The sequence below is a fragment of the Osmia bicornis genome, chromosome 3 (assembly GCF_907164935.1).
Source record: "Osmia bicornis bicornis chromosome 3, iOsmBic2.1, whole genome shotgun sequence".
Lineage (NCBI taxonomy): Eukaryota > Metazoa > Arthropoda > Insecta > Hymenoptera > Megachilidae > Osmia > Osmia bicornis.
Window position 1 is genome coordinate 8,934,475 of NC_060218.1, and position 18,768 is coordinate 8,953,242.

Below are 18,768 nucleotides of genomic sequence, written 5' to 3' on the forward strand. Positions count from 1 at the left end.
CATCAATGACACCTCTGACCGTTCATCATTTTCGTACACCTTTTTCTGGTTTTTTGCATCGTTTTATTTATACAGTGAAATTAGTACAATTCGTAGAAAGTACAAAAAAAGGAACGGATTCGCGAGTGATCACATTTACATTCACACTTAGGAACGAGACGTTACTTACATCGATAAAACGATAATAAAAATATTAGAACTGCTTTGAATCGATGGTACCGTTTCAAAGTCTGTCACGGATAATTATAAAAATTCATCGTCGTTTCGATTCGCCTCTTCGAGGACTTTACGCGACCTGATTCGATCTGAATTATGCAATGGCTTCTGTAAACAGGAGCCAACGCGTTTCTTGGGAAACCGTGCACTTCACGTTTTCATGGCCGACGAAAATAAACGTCGAGTAATGTTTCTTTATGCAATGAAGAATCCGAAAGTCTCAAGGCGACTGGTTGGAAGCGCTGCTCGACAGAGACTGCTCGGTATTTATAGTACCCTCGGTGAATGATGATTCAGGTACCTGAAACAACGACACAGGAGTCAAGGATACTGTGACGGACAAAACTGTTACAGCTATAGTATTAAAAGATTCACACCTGAGGAGAGAGATCCTCCAAATTAGTCCTGAGTCGTCTACTAGGGAGGACATCGGGCATCGGTGGAGGAACAGGTGGTTCCCTGTACACTTCGTGAAGCTCTTCAAGCCTGGTACTCAACGCAGAACCTCTTCTATTGGTAGCGTTCATCTTATTCATCAACCATTTAGCTTGTTCTTCGAGTCGCTTCAGTCTGTCCTCACGCGCGGCTATAACTTCCTCCGGTGTCCTAGTCTTTACAGTCTTCTTTTCCTCTTGCCTGGATCCACTTGGTTCCTGCAAGCTCATTTCCGGTTTCGTCTCATTCGCGATAGGAGTTTCAATTATGGAGAACTCTTTCACAGTCTCCATGCTGGAAGAAGAGTCCACGGACACGCTGTCACAGTCTACGGCACAATCCGTCGACTTGGTCACCCGTTTCTCTTTAAGGTTCGCGTCTTGATTCGAGGACGATGGGGGGTCGAAACGATTTTCCGTCAAGGGTGCACCGAAAACTGGAGCAAAAAATTGATTAACTATCGGTGGCTCGGTGAATTGGACATTTTTCATGGTCACAATGGAGAGAGGGAAGGGCCCGATGGAGAAAACAGACTGCGTGCTGGCTGGGCTAGTTACGGTGGGTACGTGAGAAACAGATGATTTCAAGGGATCTTCGCTCTTTTCTTTCTCACCATCCGTGTTCGAAGGACTCTTCGGATCTTCCGTGACAGTAGAAACTGGAAGATCTTCTTCGGAAACTTTACAGACATCTTTGAGATCGTTTTTAACCTCGTTCGATGGCTCTAGATCAGTTGACTGGATTGTAGATTCTAAATTAAACTGACATGTTTGGGGATCTTCTGAAACGATTGCACTTTCTTCTGGGATGATCTTCAGAGGCTCGCTTTGATCTTTGAAGGTGGAAGAACTTGAACTGGATACGTCATCAATTGCTATGAGATTCTGGATGACATTCGTTAACGCTTGGTCCAGGGGGTTCAGTGATTCCTGAGAACTCTTCAATATCAGCTATTGAAAAATAATTACTATTAGCGATTCAATCATCGATAAACTGTGAATGTTTATGCAAATATATATTTTGGAACATACCGATTTGTCCGTTATATTTGGTAGCTCGGAAATCGTAGCTGAGTCTATTACTTCAGAGTCATCTAATTCAGCTTCCGTTTCAGGTGTGGGTGTTCGTTGCTCCAGCGTTGCTGAAGAACCTGTTTTCGATTCGGATAGCTCGGTATCTGTTGGCTGTTCTGATTCGGTGTCTGGAGTTGGTGCTCGAGGACTCTCCTGAAAGGTATGTTTTATCAGTAATTCAAAGTCTAAAGAAAGTTAACCCTTTCGAAATAGTTTCAAACCTTTCGCGGTCTCCTGCGTGGACCTAGCCTGATTCTTTCTTCAACAGAGTTATCCTCTTCTTCGTCAGTGTCGTCTCCTCGTTCGTCACTGAATCCACTTTCAGCGCTGATATAAATATGAAAAATATTAAAATTATATTTTAAAATGTAAAATCTGTAAATTTGTTATTTTATTTTACCTATTGTTGAAAGAATCATGAGCAGCCAAAGCTTTCCTAGCAGCAAACTCTCGTCTCAAACTCCTCCATTCTAGTTCAGTGTTCGTGTTCTTTTGTCTGGCTGACTCCCACTTCTCGCGACAGTACTCTAATTCCTGTTTCAACTCTTGCAGCATCTTCCTCTTTTGCTGAAGCTCGTATCGTAGAATCTTTTCGTGAGTGTGCAGCTGATGATGTTGAGCTTGCATTCGATCGACGATGGTCCAGGTTTTGCTCAACTCCGCAGACACTGCTGACAGTCTTTTCTCCTGAAGAACCACACATCAGAGGAAACAAAAATTGAGCATTTATATATTAAACAAATGATATTTTTATTCTTTTACCTGTTCCCCAAGTTTACTCTCCAAATGTGCATTCAATTGCTTCATTCTATTCATCTCTTTCTCCAAGTGCTTTTTCTCCAGGATCAACTCTTTCAGACGGATGTAAGTTTTGCTGACTGAAATCACTAGTCTGGGACCAGCCGGTGTGTCGACGGACTTGTAACAGCTGTTAGGATCCGAAGAGGACGCCGCAGAAGCGGATGGTGTGCCTTCTGCGTGACAACTCAGCAGTTCCAACAGAACACGCCATACCTGGAAGAAAATAAATCATCACGAGACTGATGTTTCTTCGTTTTTAAATTCAAAAATACGACGCGACGCGTGAGAAAGAAAATTTTCGATTAATTACCTTGGGCAAATTGTGCGCTATGTCTTCCTGCTGAAGATCCTCTTCTCTTTTCTCCGCTTCGACTTCACTTCCGCTATTTTCGCTATCTGTTCTCTTTTGAGCTCCCTTGCTACCCTCGACCTGTTCGATTATATCAAGAAGAAGCTTCGGAAGCGCTGCAGCCTCGGTGCCCTCCTCTCTCGCCATGTCGCATATCAAATCGTGATTCTCCTGAATTTTTCAAATTTTCAATTTCGACCCTCTAAATGAACTATAATACCATTAAATATCAAGACAATACCTGAAGTAACTGAGTCAGTCGATCGAGGTCCATGTCAGCAGAGGAAGCACCCAGGAGCATCTGAGTGAACAGTCCATTGATAACAGACATTTGATTCTGAAGATCTCTGCAGTCAGCCTTGGTTAGTCCAAGCTGAGATTCCAAGTTCGTTATTTCCGTATCTTGTGCATCGATCTGAATCATATATAGACAAGTTTTAAACCCATTCGAACGACGATACCTTTCTTTATTAAAAATTATTTCGTAATACCTTCTCGTCAGCCTTTCTGAGATCCTCCTCCAGGGACTCGGACTTCTTCACAGCGTGATCCAATCTCTCCTTCACGTCCATCAGTTCCCTGATTGCAGCTTCTTTCAATTCGCTCAGCACTTTCAGCCTTGCGTTGTAGAGACACTTCAAGCTATCGATGTTCTCCAGCTGACGTTCACACTCCAAGCCAACGTCGTCCTTTAGGTCCAAGAAACTTCTGTCCCCTAATCGGACCAGAATCTGCGCGAGATGGTCCTTCAGCTCGTTGGCACGGTGTTCTCTGCTGTGAAGAGCTTCCCGCGTCTTGTTGGTAAGCTCTGCCAAGCTTCGGATACGATATCGATGATGATCCGGTTCCGTTTCCAGCTGGTACCGAAGGTCGTCCATTTTATCGATTTGCAAGCGAATGTCGTTTCTCAGCTCGTCAGAGACCTAATTTTATAGGAATTATTTTGATTTTCTTTAAATCATTTCAAAACGATTTTTTAATTGATTAATTATGAGTAATAATGATTTTTACCTTCAGAATATTTGACAGTCGTTGAGCTTCCACTCGTTTCGTAATCACCTCCTGTTCATCCGGCTTCTGATCTCTTATCCTGGATCTCTTCAAGCTTTCATCCACGTTTCTTTGTCCCTCAGCTTGAGAATCGTTCTGCGCAGACCTCAAAAGGTCCAACACCCTTGAAGTTTCCGAATGTGCCTCCTTCTCTGCGTCTAATTCGCGTCTAAGCCGCTCCATTTCCGAGGAAACAGCAGCGATCGCTCTCTGTCTGGCTTCTCTTTTCAATGTCAGTTCTTTCTTGAATTCCTCCAAATTCGTTGCACGCTCCGTTGAAGCGTTCCCTTGAGATCCGTCTGTCGGTTCGAGTGGACCTATGAAAAGTGTAATAGTCACGTTAAAATTGGAAATATGGAAAATTTCAGAAAATTGCAAGCCTATATTTTCGAACATTTTCACTAATTAATCGTGTATCGAGCAGACTTACCTATGTCCTCTTTCGAAGCGTCATCATCGTCGCTCTGTTTCTCAGTCTTGATAGTCTCCTTCAGTCTTTGAATCTCATCCAAAGCATCCTCGAGAGCCTTGATCTGTTTCTTCTTGTCTGAAACCTCCTCCGACAGCTGTGCCTTCAATTTCAAAGTCTTCTGGCTCTCTATACTTTTGATCTGTTCCTTTTCTAACAAAGACTTCTGTAAATCCTGCTCTAAACTATAGATCCTCGCCTCGTCAGTGTCTTTTTGACTATTGAACTTATCGATTTCCTCCAACAGCCTTTCCGTTTCCTTTTTAGCTACATCGAATTTTTCCATAAGTTTATCGTATTCTTCTCTGCGCTCTTGTAAGCTCGATTCCAGCTCTTCGTGTCGCATTTTCGATTCCTGAAATTAATATTTCGAATATTTATTCGCTAAGAAAATCATATTCACTCGCGATACGTACCTCGCAATCCTTCTTCAACTTGCTCGCCAATGACTTCTCCGCCATCAGCTCCTTTTCCAGTCTTTCGTTCAAGCTTTGGTACTCTAATCGTTCAGCCTTTAGCCTCTCGACCTCCTCCGATAGCCTGATCGTCTCTTCCCTAAGCACTCTCCGATCTTCGTCGCTCTTCATTGTACACTGTTCATCCTCAGACTTGTTTAAATGCAAATTCACCGACGCGTGATCCATCTGGTCGTTCGAACTCGAATCTCTTCGCTGATTCTCTACTCTGAGATCCTTGTCACTCGTCCTTCTAAATTCTTCTTCAGGTACATCGGTGCTATACGAAAGCTTATCACAGCCGACCTCCATCGTCTGTCTATGATTCGAAGAGTCCCAATTCTCCGTCGGATCATTTCTACATCTATTCTTCATCATCGTCTCCAATCTTTCTATCCTGGTCCAAAGTTTCCTCTCCTCGTTTTGGCAGAAATTTCTCTGTCTTCCCTGACAGGTGTCCGAGTCTGTCAACAGCTTCTCCTCCAGCCTATCGATCCTCGTCTCCATTCTTCGTTTCCCGTCCTCTTCGTCTTCGTCTTCCTGCTCGATCGTCAGTTTCTTCTTCAACGGCACATCCAACGTTTCAGAGGAGGCTGCGCGTCTTCTCGCCTCTCTTTCCTTTCGAAGTTCCACGTACAACGCTTCTAAATGTCCTAAAGTGGCCGCATGAGCTGTGGCCAGCTGTTGGTTAGCCATGGCTAACTGAGAGATCACTCGAGACAACTCCATAGCCTCCTGGTGCTGAGAGAACAAAGGGCTGTGCCCCTCGGCCGACTGCCAACCTGTCATCTGTGCGGCGTACGTCAACTGCAATATAAATAAATGGACTAATTTCAGAGAGGCTGATCGAAAGCTAAGGCGATCGACGATTGGAATTCTGGATCAAGGAATGGTTACGTGGCGCGTTGCTCTCTTTTGCGTTCCACCGTCACAGACAGAGATACAATTAGTCTTGCGTATGGATGCTGTATTCATTTTCACAATGGAAACGAGGAATTTTTAATTAAATATTGAATTGTAGGAGTTTTTATAAGTTCATCTCGAGGTATTTGAAAATTGAACATTTTTAATCTTGTGAATTCGTTAATTAAATTTATGTAATTCCAATTTTGTAAGCTTAATGTAATTAACGTAACAAATACTCGCACAAAAATGAGTGAAAACAATGTTCAAGAAAATTGATCGATGATCACCACTGAAAGAATTGATGTTCCGAACAACGTCCGAGTTTGACGAAGATCCACAAACGACTGAAGCTTCGCGTATCCATGTACGCGGCGTCGACAAAGAGACCGACTGTTTCGAGGATCGATCGTGCGCGAATTTCAAGCTCGATCTTCATCGAACGATCCACGAGAGTGCACTGGCACAAGAGGCAACGAGTTCTCCGAAAGGAACTCGGAACGCGAAAACACGTGATCGTGATCGATGCCTAAGAACTCTGCCTCTGCTTGACCGTGACTCAGCGTGTTCTCCCGAAATCATGAAGAGACGCGAGCACTTGGAGATCAGCCAGCAAGCCAGCGACGCTTTTCCACGAGACAAAAGAAAACGTTTCGGAAAATTGCCAGCCAACGTCCATTGTGTGTTCGAACGAAAAAGAACTTCTTACGGGAGATTTTAATTACTTAACGTAGATGCAGATAGATTGGATGATGGCTACTTTTGGAAGAATGATATGTAAGTGTATATTATTAAATTTTTCACTTAATCTTAATCTTAACTGGTCATCGCCAAGTTCCTCAGTTTTAGGGTTTAATGTTGAATCATAAGAGCGTATATAGAATTTGAAAGAACTCCAGTACTTGGAATCAGAGATTAGGATAGTGAAATGTCGTCATGGATCACTTATGGAAAACTTAACATTAATTTGCAAACTTAATTAATTGGCAAATTAAATTTGCCAATTTAATCGTGCAAATTGTCTCAGGAACAAAGGAAAATCATTTCTTACCAGAGTCTCTCTAGGTGGTTGCAAGTTCGACAAACTCGGGGCGGATGGTCTTTGATTCCACCATTCTTCGCCCCTGAAGGTCGCGTAAGGACTCGGACCCTGAAAAATTCAAATAAAAGTCTTCCAACTCGCATGTACGCTAAGCGTTCGTTCTCATTCAGTCGCAAGCTGAACAGCAATAAATATTCGTTTTAAATTTAACCTGTGATCGAGGTTCTTCACCCACATCGAACACGCTGGTCCTCCTCCTTTGTCGTATATTTTCGTTCGTGTATTCCGGACAGCAGGACTCTTCTGTCCCGCGGACAAACGTCTCCTCGTCTCGTTCCCTGGGAGGTGCCGACGGCGATGGTACACCGTTACTACTGGCGGTCGCGCCCATCCTACGCTTCTTCTACTTGATTCGCCAATTTCCTCGCGAAATTTCTCCTTTCTGCAGGATTGTTCGACCTGCGGTGAAAAACAACTACCATGAAGCACTTGTGACTGGTATAAAAAGTGTTAGATGTTTTTTTAACCATGCGTTTTAAAAGCTTTCGGAGGAATTTTAGGAAATAGCGTAGTTACTACTACTGCAGTCGCATTTATGTTACACTCGCTCTACCCGAACTCCCAGTTCCCTTGGGAAATTTCGCTTTACGTGAACATCGCTCACTCTACGTTGAAACGAGCACCACGAAAATTGTATGTTGCAAATATTATCGTTTAAATAGAAGCTAGTGAATTTTTAGGGAAGAATAATAAACAGTTAGCTATATTATAGTATTAATTTACTTTTCGTATTTATACTATTCGCTTAATGTCGTAAATATATCTTGTATTAAATTTTATAGATTTGTTGTTGTTCCTAGAAATGGCAGAGATTTTCAAAATAGAACGAATCTTGGGATAAATGGATCTATATTGATATCTACGATCTACAAAGAGGCGATCAGCTTGGTAGCTAGTTGGCACAGAGGAAAAAAGTCGGACCGGGTCAATTCGTATTTATAGAAGACAGATCAATCTAGATCTTTTAGTTTAAAATCGGCATTGACGTTTATCGACAACGAACTGCGAAAAAAATCAAGACAGTCAATCGTTCAGTCGTCGAACGAACTTTCGATAAATCTAAAATATAAAACATTCTTTTTGGAGAGTTGATATTTCTTCGTTTTTCTTTATCCGCGTGACGAAGATCAAAGGTGCCATTTTTACGACAGGGAACCCTCGAAGAAGCTTTATGACTCGCGTGCTACCGCGTCTCTGCTCGAAATGCGTGGCGTCTTGTAAATATGCTTAAATATAACTCGATCTACGATCGAAAACGGCCGCATATTTCCGAGCTGGGCGAAGGAAAACAAAGAAGCAACTATAGCATTCAATTCTCTATGTTCCATGCCAAATAAAATAATTTCCTTCGCAGAAAGATAATAATCAATTCGACTCCTCCATTGGAAACAAAGAGTGTCACGTGGGTCAGCGATGACCCATGGCATTACCAAAGGAACATTTCAAATATAAAAAATCTGACGCGAATTCATGACATAAAAGTAGAATAAATGACCACTTATGCCACGTCAATTCGAAGCTTACAAGTCTAGTACAAATGAACGAATAAGTTTCTAAAATTCAAATTTATAGAACGTGTTATCTTCTCATAATGAAAAGACAGGTGATTTATAGTTTCTACGATCAAGAAACTGTACAACATCTATCGAACATGCGAAACAAACGCGAGCACGAGTCGGTCCGTTGCCATAAATACATCATAAATAGGTGTACCGAGCGGTACAGCACTGCTTCCAAATTTAGCTCCACGAGAGAAGAGAACGAACCGAGAAAAGCCGTCGAGTCCATCGTATCCACCGATTTTTCGTAGCACGTGTCTTGAATCGCGTAATCGTCTAACAGACACAGCGTCACGAAGAGGAATTGCGCGAGGAACGAAGAAAATTGCGAAACTCACCGAAGAATCATTCGAAGGATCAAAAACGAGAGTGTAACGTACGACGAGCAATTTTCGAGGATCAACAGTTTTTTGTCGATCCGGGATCGATTCTGATTGGAGGATTTCGAGACAGAACTCACCGGTGGTCATCCGAGTCGTCGATAGTTCGCCAGGGTTCGATTTCCTTAGGGTCAACGGCGACACTTGACTACCGTCTCTGCTTGCAAACTAGCGACTCACTTCTCTAAAAATACCATTTCGAAAGACCGCGTGCGCGAAGCTCCACGGCTTTCGATCCGGCGCAGGCGCGATCGACACTTCCGTGTGGATAGTCGTGATCTAGGAAGTCGATGATAAACTTCCTGAATTGCGCTCCACGATCAGCTGAAGGTTCAAGCATCATCGAATTCCTTGCTTCTAAACGCCATTTTATGAGGAAACTTTAATTTTTCTATTAATCCTTGGACGACCGAACTAAGACTGGAAAAATTTAATTCTAACTTCCTTTATTATTTTTCCAACATGATATTGATGGTATTTTGTTTGGAAAATTAATCACATTCTGACTTCGGGATTCAATGCGATGACGCGACCATTGGTTTGGCGAATTTTCTGGCGCCGTAAATTCATAAATTCGTACGAAGACACCGTTGGAAAAAGAGACGTAGCTACGAAAATACGTGCAACCCAACAATAACGACGCTTCTGTTCTATATTTAGTCGGTTTTTCGAATCGTTCGACGAGGCGATACACGTGCTTGAAAACAGAAACGTTTCGGCTTCCTGTACGACCTCTTCCACCCTGTCACTTTATTTTTTTGAAAAATAAATAGACGATTGAACAGTAACCGAACGACTGAAACTTGAAAGAAGTAAAAGCAGCGTTTTTACTGGAAAATTTGCATCCATTTCGTTATCTCGAATCGTTTAACGCTGTCTTTATCGCCTGGCTGCATTAGCATGCAATCTATTTAAAAATAATTCAAGGAGTAACCATTAACTTTACTAAAGTTGTATAATTTTAACACCATTTTCATTCAAAATATCGCGCAATAAGTGTTTACTTAAGAATTTATAAGCTGACAAATATTCTTCGTTTACTCCAATAATTTTGCGACGGCTTGGTCCACCTTCATCACCATTTAATTATACCAATGGGAACAATTTGCACTGCGAAAGCTACAGTCTGCAGAATAAACAGACAAATATTTAGTATTCAACGAAAAGCAACGTGTTTTCGAGACTACCTTTTTGTATCAAAATTCGTGGTTAATAAAAACTGCCGTTTCGCTGAAACCTATTTATTAATGTTGCGATATCGTACAAAAAAGATCACAATGGACGTAACGTGTTTAACAAGAAGAGAAGTAACATAGAAGCGGATATTGAACATTTTATTATTTACGCCTTGTGTTTTATCTGTAAATTAAAAAAATATTAAAACACTCTGCTTTGTTGCAATTTTTTATTGTCTGTATAAAAATATGATATCGGATTACTTTAAATAAAGCGATTGCAAAAAAGCAAGGCGTGCCAATATTTTTTTCATCCACTGTATTTGTTATGACTCAGTGTGATGCAAACGTATTTTTTTTAGAATCTATGGATAATGATTTGAATTTTAGACATCTGAATCAAATTTTACTTGATAGTAGAAAATTTAGCATTTCTACATTTTATTGTAACCGTAAACGTTTTCGATCGAACTTTCTCTCGATTGGTCCCGGTTTCCATATTTTCCGACATCCCCGAGGATGCATCGCGATTCTCATGATTTTTCAGACAGTTTTCCAAATTCATCTCCACGTTATCCATCATCTGATGAATCTTGTTAGATATTTTCAAGCAGCATTCACCTTCGAGCACCCATTCTAGGTGAAACAAATATTGCATCAAGTCTATTATGATTATTTATCAAATTTACATCATTGAACGCCATGAAGATCATTACCCTGCAAATTATTTTCATCAGATTTTAGATTGTCATCGAATATTTTGAAATCATTTGAATGGCAATCGTCCACGTTGCTCTCCGTTCCTTTTACCTCGACTTCGTTATCTTCTTCCTCGTTTATCGCTTTCTTGGCCTCTTTAGTTGCATAAAAATCGCTGAAATTGTTGAGAAACTCGTTCGATTTGCAAATTACAATTAAATGCACTTTTTACCTGTGGTTCACAGAAGCTTCCTGAATTTTTGGTGCAGTGATTGATGTTTCCATGGCCAGTGATGGTTGTTTGTAAAGATCTTCGAGAACTTTTTCTATGTCTTCGTCGAAATCATACGGTACATTTTCTTCTTTTTTCAGTGCTTCATCGGATATTAAGTTCTATTTGACATATAATTTTATAAATTTTGGAATTTAAGATTGTATTATGTGAGATCAGATTTACCACTCCCTGAAGGATTTCCACGGTTTTGTTTGCCTCTGCAGTTTCTTCGTCGTTGCATTTCTTGCACTCCGAAGATCGATGCAACATGGAAACCTCTGGAACTGGAACAAACTTGTCGCCTTGTTGAACGCGTATCGAAGATAATTCTTTGGACTTCACTTTCTCTACAGTGATCTAAATCAAGTATAAACGAACGATAATCTATACTTCTTTATGAAACTCTTTTAATAAATATACCTCCTTCCCTGCGTTGTCTCTAAAGTTCACGATCCCCGTGCTGTTCAAACACTTGAACATTTTCTCGACGAAGCTTTGATAAGCTTGTAGCTTCTTCGACAACACCGTTCGTGCCATTTTCTCGGTCTTCAGAGCCGCTTCCGTTAAATCCAAATCACGGTCTAATCGTCCCACTCGCGCCATCAGATGTTCATTAAGCAGCGACAAAAATTGTACCTTTAAATTTCAATCGATCTTCAATCGAACTTAAAATCAACGTCAAATTGTTAGCTTTATTTTAAGTAATAAACTTCCTCTCGAGCGCTTCGAGCCGGAAATCTAAATTCGAAGCGTTACGCTCTCGACGATTTTACACCCACATGATTCTATCGAAAGTCTGAATCCGAATCTCATTACACTGTCAAAGTTTCCTCGAGTTTCAGCGCGAATTATCGAATATTTTGAGAGACGATGCCTGACCTTCTTCGTAGTGAAAGACGAATCGAATCTTGAATTGTTGCAATGTCGACAGATTCTTCGTGGTTGATCCGCCGAGAAGCCGCAAGTGCTGCGATGAAATTCGATAAAGCTGTCGATTGATTTGCTCTTTGTCATGATTTTTCCCGTATCGGTTGGCCTAGGTGACACGATCGACGGTAGATGAGCCTCGTGAACGATCTGTTGGATTACGTTTGATTGTTAGCATTCGATAGGGTGCGTCCGTTTTGTAATGGAACGAGCGGAAATTGCGAATTCGCTGTTACGACTTACTTCTGGGGTGTCGGGCTTTCGATCGGGGGAACGAAGGGACGGTGACACGACGAACCGGAAATAAGAGCTGGTACCCAGGATTACTACTTTTTTGCTCACGTAGACGAATTGATAATCGATGTTCGGCGACGCCTATAGGGTTTTCGAACGTACGATAACATTCATTTAACGAAGAAGGTAGTTAGTAATTTTGTTATTAACGTAGAAAGCAATGATAAATTTTGAACATTTTCATCTTTGCTCTCCATAAACAATATCGAGGCAGTGTAATATTTCAATTAATAATATTTTATAACCTCACGATGAAAAGTATGCAAAAACACGATACTACGATTAGAAGACGATAATAATTTCGGTGCTACAACAATGTATTCAAAGGTTAGATATTGCTGAAGGTTGGTCCACCCTCGTGGAAAAATTCCGATCCAATCGTGTGTGGAAGTATGAACCTGGAACGTTTATAAATTATGTGATTAAATAAAATAAGATGGCGTTGCAATCACAAGATCCAAATTATTAATTATCAATAAAGATATGAATGGTATTTAACGAACTTTGTCTTGCAATGTGTAATCCACCACTATATCTTCATCGATATTATATTTCGTTTTCAATTTTTCAAATTGAACTCCATTAATATATTCACAGTAAATGCCACCTGCACAGCAATACATTTTTATAAATGATTACAACAGAAAGACAAGGTTATAAACGATGGTGATGTTCTATTGTTTTACGTGGGACAATTGGGATAATGCAGTTGTCGGGTTGAAACAATAATAAACAAACGAATTATGAGTTCATTAACATTTTTTTTTATTACAGATTACAGTTAATATCCTGTGAATCGTATTCGTTAATAAAACCTTAACTTTACGTTTTTCTAAAATATATATTTATCCACATTATTTTTATTATTTTAGTTATCAATTGCAAAGAATGAAGCAGCAGCTGCCATCTGGCAGCGAAGCGTAGATAATCATGCACAACCAAATGCATACCAAGAAATCATAAAGCAGTTACGCACAAATTGTTCCACATATTATTATACAATCTACCTAATTTACATTTATTTTTTTGTTTACAAGAAGGAAGTAAAACGTTCCTCCTTCTTTTCACACAAAATTATGAATGTTTTCAACGTTACATAAATCAACATTACAGCACTGTTTACATAAACATTTTATGCTAAAACCAGCAATTGCATCCTTAACAGCAAGCAGAAACAAAGTTGATTACTAAACATCTAAATCTTTTCGATTTACAATGTTTTGATAAAACACCGCTTGTTTACTAAGCAGCGTACTACATGTCATGATCGAAGCTAGCAAAACAGCGCATATTCACGGATAAGATAACGAAAATTGTTATCGCGATACACGTTGAATATAGATATATTAAACAGTAGCGGTTCGAAAGGTGCCGCCATTAAAAGGATGTACCGCGCATGCGCGGCAATCAGCGCGCCTTCTTATTGGTCGGTGCGCGAGTCGACCGCTGGAGTGTACGCGCGCTCAGGTGCCGTACTGATCGCCTCGATGACAAGGCCGTCAGTTACTGTTCGTGCACGAATGCGACCAAATACCCGGGTATCTTGGCGGGTTTTCGCTCGGAGCTGCGCTCACGAGACCAGCTCGGGAACGAGAAAACGGAGGTGACGTTACTGCGAAGAGGAGGAACAGTGAACGTTCGACATTGAGAGCAACGTCCTACGTGAAACGACGAGGAAGGACTCAGCGTACGTGACAGTAGACCAGTGGAAACCTGTCGAGCACCTGGGGCTGTACATTAGCCCAGCATTGGCCGTGCTGATAGGCAGACGATTGTCAGGTTAGTGATAGCCGTAAACGATGCGTCGGCGCGACTAAGCACGCGGTTCCTCCGTCTCGCTTTCTCTTGTATTCTCCTCACGATCACGGATATTCTATCAGACTTTTTTCTATACCTTTTTATCGTCCACTTAGCCGCTAAATAATCTCGCTTCGTAACGAGCAAAGTTCGTCGCTGTCACGGTAAGCTCACGGCTGAGATTGCGTGACAGTTACGGTTCCAAGTGTCCGACGAATATTTGACAGTAGACTGACGGAAACTCAATTATTTGAAACGGACTAGCAGAGACACGGATCGTTATCGATGCTGCCCTTGTGTACCTCTCTCCTTCTCTGTATTTCCGTATATTAGAAACGTCGCTCGTAACAATGGGTAACCTAGCGCGTTAAAATATTCATCGAATTTGGTGTTCAATAGTCACAGGGCCCGTTTTCATTGATCGAACCCGTGACCAATCAGACGCGTGTCTTTTGATATCCGTTATAAGGTAAGGATCGACGTCTTTAGACGTGTCCATCGACTTTGTAAGCGAACGTAGCGGAAGACCCTCGTCGCGACCTTGATCGGGGAGCTGGTATAGCGGTATACTCGAGCCGCGCGCGTCGATAATTCCTCTCGTGCATTCTCCGTCTCGTATTCGTCGTCTTCGCGCCAATCCGCTCGTTCCCGTCTCAGCTGTGCATCGATGCCTGTTTACAACGTGCTCCTTCGAACGCGATTGTCATAGGGTTGCTAATGTATGAATAAATCTGTTGGGCCGTATGGAAAATTTCTAACGGAATTTAACGATCATTTTAATACACACTTTCCAATCAATTGAACAATAATTATTTTTATGAAAGAAATAACAATTAGACTACTTCTTTTAGCAGTGGTGTTTTTGGAGACTTTCGTTAAGATTACAGAAACCCCTAAGGTCTTAAACAAAAATTTGTTTAAAAATATCCTATTAATCCTTCGTGACGATTCAAAACGAAATTAAATTCGTTTGATCCGAGCGAAAGGAAAACGGTCATCGGGTGTTTATTAATTCGACATTGATTCAGGATAAACTATATCGACAATATTTACCTCCGTGTTAATTCGAATCGTATGAGAATCATATAAAAAGAAGATTAAGGTACTATGTCAGCTTTCAAGTGAACAGTAGTTATCTTATAAGACGGCAATCAAACAATAAGGTGAATAACGTTATTCATCGGTATTTGAATAAACTGCAAAGTTTCGTTTCAAAAGTTCAACGTACTACTACACCCTGTATCAGAGTTTTCATTCGGACTTATAATAGAGCCTGGTAAAGAGCATAGTCACCATTGTACGAGTTCAACAAAGGAAACGTTGCAATCGTAATGGACCGTGATGTCCGTGAAGCTCTTAGAAAACGTGTAATTAATCCAGGTATAGCGAATGGGTTGAAATAACTTTAAAAGAGACATTAGATTTTATGATCTCTTTACCTTATCACTTCACAGTTGCAATCTGAATAACAGCCATTCAACTATCATCCTGATTTTAATTTATATTAATAGATGAATATGTTGTTCATGCAATTCTATATCCCGCTCTGTCAGAAATTTTTATCTGATTTCTGAATAAATAAGCTTGGCACAAGGTATTCTGGTAAAAAGATTTACGCGAAATTCATAAATGATTGTACGTTTACATAATTTGATACTTAAATGATGGTCTTTGGGTGTAATTTGGAAGTCGAAATTCTCGGGTACTGATCGCGAGGAAAACTGTCAATATTTGTCAAGTTTTGTTTATGTAAACACGTATTGTCAACGGTGTAAAAACGCCGCACAAACGAAAATGAAGATACGTGCTATTTACGGAAATGATATAGTCTGGGAGTGTATTGTTTGTAACCGGGTTTCGTATCCAAAGCTGGTAATTTTTGTTCTGAAAATACAGAACTCTTCAGCGAGTCGGCCTCTATTCATATTCGTTGAATAAAGAGAAACTACTTGTGTTATTCAATTAGAAAAAATTCTCAATTCTTCACAAAAATCTTTGTAAAAATCTATAGTATCCTTAAATTTCAATTTAGGAATCGATTTAGGAATCTCAAGTCGAAGAAGATGATTTCGCTTTCCATTAGGATAGTACATACGAATAACATTAACCAGCTCGCTAATGATCTTTATCATGAACCGAAAACGATATCAGGCCACAAAACCGTGTCAAATCATTTCCCGTTCGATCTTCCATCGCTCTGTTATCTTGCGTCTCATTTATCCACCGTCCAATCGGACGACAATCTTTATGCATTATTGCCCAAGCTCTACGGCTAATGGCACTTATCACGCGATTTAAAAGCATCGCCAACAACGCCGCTCGAACGAGACGTTTCTTTCGATGCGTATCGATCGAACCGCCATTACGCACTTCATTTTTCATTACTTTTTTCCATTTCAAGCGACTGTGTATGTACAGATTACGAACGATAACTAACGGTATCGCAGCGTTTCCGTTTGTGTCCACGAAAGAATGGTGTGCGTCCTGAAACTATGCAATCAGTGACGCACCATATACGTTCTTAGCCATCGGTTTAATTAATCGATGACGATTAATTAGCTTCGACAATCGATGACGCAACATATGTGTCATTAGCTATTATTTCTACCCTACCAATGACGCAGCGTATGCGTCTTTCGGATGGAAAGCCGATATACGTGTTAAAATTGAATGTTACAGGAGAAGGATTGGGAAAGTAGATTGTGAAATAAATGGAATGCAGTTTAGGCAGCTCTGAGTCATCGAGTAACTATCCTGTGCTACATACAAAGAGATTTAGTATTTCAAGCGGCAAGAAAGTCGGTAGCTCATTGATTAAATGGTCTCATTTTGACCTCTGAAAACAAATATTTGTAGAACCGGATTTTGCAATAAATAAGGGCTCCAGGTTCAACGTATCTGTCTTGGTTATATAGAGTTAGAATTATTTACGATGTTTTTCTATCCGACGAATGCTACAAAGTACGATTTCTGCAGTAGCTGAATTTATTTCTACGCTCGCTTTGGTTACTGTAGAATTATTGAACTGTCTATTGCAGAAGTTCCAGCATAAATATACTTGTGGTATGGTTCGTAGAATCGAACACTGGGATAAGTATGGGGACTTCATACTGTTACAAAACACACTGAAGGTATAAAATATAGTAGAATCGAGAATTACTGTTACATTATTGCAGAACAGATTTTATTTATTTAACGAGGTAATTAAAATTCTACAATTTGCAGTTTACATCGTTATCTTTGCTGAACCAACCATTCTGTTCGTGCAATTTTAAACTAATCTCGAGACCACCGAAATAGCCAGGATCTGTGCTTTTCATCCTCGATCATTGATTGAAATCGAACAGACGAAAGTTCGAAGAATGGTACAGAATAATTTACATTAACGTCTAAATTCGTCAGATTCGTGATCCCGTTTAATTGAATGCACATCGATCCGTGCCTGTTATGCTCTGATTAGCGCCTACCAATTGACGTTCGACCACACGAGTCTCAAAATGTCGAACCTTCTTTACTTCCTCTCCTCTTATGATGCAATAAATATGTCCATCTTTCAATTAATCCATTCGTTTCATTACAGAATTCAACAGACTATAAATTCAATTATATATATTTATATGTAGATATAAAAGGGAATTTTATTCTATGTTTTCTTGTCTAATTTTTCTAGCTGTACCATCAAAATTGAACGACAACCTGTATATTAAACTAGATCACATTGTTAGTTAAATGAACTCGTAGTAATAAACTAATACCCGTGGCTCATTCTCAAGATGCTGTGGGTTGGCCACGTTATGCTGTCCGATCCATCCTGATAACAGGGGTCACATGTTTGATAATTAGGTCATGCATTTTCGGCCAAGCTCGTTTACCGCCTTTACATCGAATTGAATCTCCCCTCTTTATCAACTAGGCTCCGTTCAAAGCATACCAGTCGACGACTTGGCGTGGCATTAATTAACAAATTTCATCGTGGCACCGTGTTGTACAGTGTGGTTTCCATTTACCCGTTCTATACGAGTACGAGATCCGTGAAATTTATCGATCATTTCGTGGTAACGTATAGATTCATGTTAAATAATCTTTCAACTTAATTATCGATCATTTTCGAAATGGAAATTTCATGTTATATCAGGCTCTTGGAAACTTTCTGCCCTAATTAAACATATGGAAAAGCGTGATTGTAGAAAATAAATGAATTTCTTTGAATGGAAACTCTCGATGAACGTTGGATCGTGTTTCAGAGCTTTCAAGTTGCTAGTTTCTGTTTGTTTCGTAGGGTGTTCAGTTTCATGAAAAGAAGATGGGTTTAATAGAGTGATATTTTTCATACGTGTATATTTACGTAGATGGTTCTCTGATTAGTGTTTTATATCTTTTGCTGATTAATTTCGCTGAAAGCAACGTATTGCATTTAATCCTCTTTATAAATAATTTCAATCTGGTTCATAGATAAGCTGCATGGAAATTAAAAAAACATAAATAATCCATAGAATACAGGTTGAATTTATTTATTACCACGCGGTTTCATTAATTTCACAAGCTGTACTGACACTTGCATAGCCATTCTTTCGATCACGTTTCTTCGACAGCGGTTTGCGTTACGATCACGGATAATCCGTATCGAATTCCATGATAAAAGGATATCTACCTATTTTTCCATCATTAATTATTTAAGCAAACTGCAGCGAACGTTGTGCGCGACGACGATTTCATAATTCAGGTCACGCGTATCTCTGTACCCGTTATTATACTCGTCGGGTCTCCACTATTGTTTCGATGGATACTTTCCGACCGACCGTTCTCCAAC

General features: G+C 40.2%; 3 protein-coding genes across 6 annotated transcripts in view; 1 reads left to right on the forward strand and 2 right to left on the reverse strand.

Annotated features, from left to right (window-relative positions):
* Positions 1-40: 40 nt before the first annotated feature.
* LOC114872538 (myosin-J heavy chain) lies at positions 41-8,977 on the reverse strand. Of its 4 annotated transcripts, XM_046285021.1 has the most exons (16): positions 8,873-8,977; positions 7,005-7,252; positions 6,803-6,901; positions 4,810-5,655; positions 4,355-4,748; positions 3,886-4,241; positions 3,366-3,797; positions 3,116-3,289; positions 2,836-3,045; positions 2,487-2,738; positions 2,125-2,411; positions 1,946-2,051; positions 1,683-1,877; positions 1,265-1,601; positions 594-1,087; positions 41-517 (listed from the first exon to the last, which is right to left on the reverse strand). In XM_046285021.1, exons 2-16 carry the CDS (start codon positions 7,182-7,184, stop codon positions 437-439), a joined length of 4,443 nt encoding a protein of 1,480 aa, XP_046140977.1. In that variant the 5' UTR covers positions 7,185-7,252; positions 8,873-8,977; the 3' UTR covers positions 41-436. The 4 variants fall into 4 exon arrangements, with proteins under 4 accessions (XP_046140977.1, XP_046140976.1, XP_029035666.2 ...); XM_046285020.1 differs by having other exon boundaries at positions 594-1,601; positions 7,029-7,252; XM_029179833.2 differs by having other exon boundaries at positions 594-1,601.
* A 1,299-nt stretch (positions 8,978-10,276) lies between these two features.
* LOC114872501 (calcium-binding and coiled-coil domain-containing protein 2-like) lies at positions 10,277-12,787 on the reverse strand (the record flags this gene model as incomplete). The annotated part of the gene is made up of 9 exons (XM_046285132.1): positions 10,277-10,603; positions 10,684-10,841; positions 10,899-11,059; positions 11,124-11,297; positions 11,361-11,576; positions 11,820-12,017; positions 12,090-12,242; positions 12,407-12,559; positions 12,665-12,787. Coding segments are annotated over 9 exons (1,566 nt in total), but the record flags the coding sequence as incomplete, so codon positions are not given.
* Positions 12,788-13,625: 838 nt separating this feature from the next.
* Positions 13,626-18,768, forward strand: part of LOC114872534 (protein GDAP2 homolog) — a 37,692-nt gene continuing 32,549 nt past the window's right edge. The window contains exon 1 of the mRNA XM_029179819.2: positions 13,626-13,940. The gene's annotated coding sequence lies outside the window, so the exon portion shown is untranslated. The remainder of the gene's footprint in view (positions 13,941-18,768) is intronic.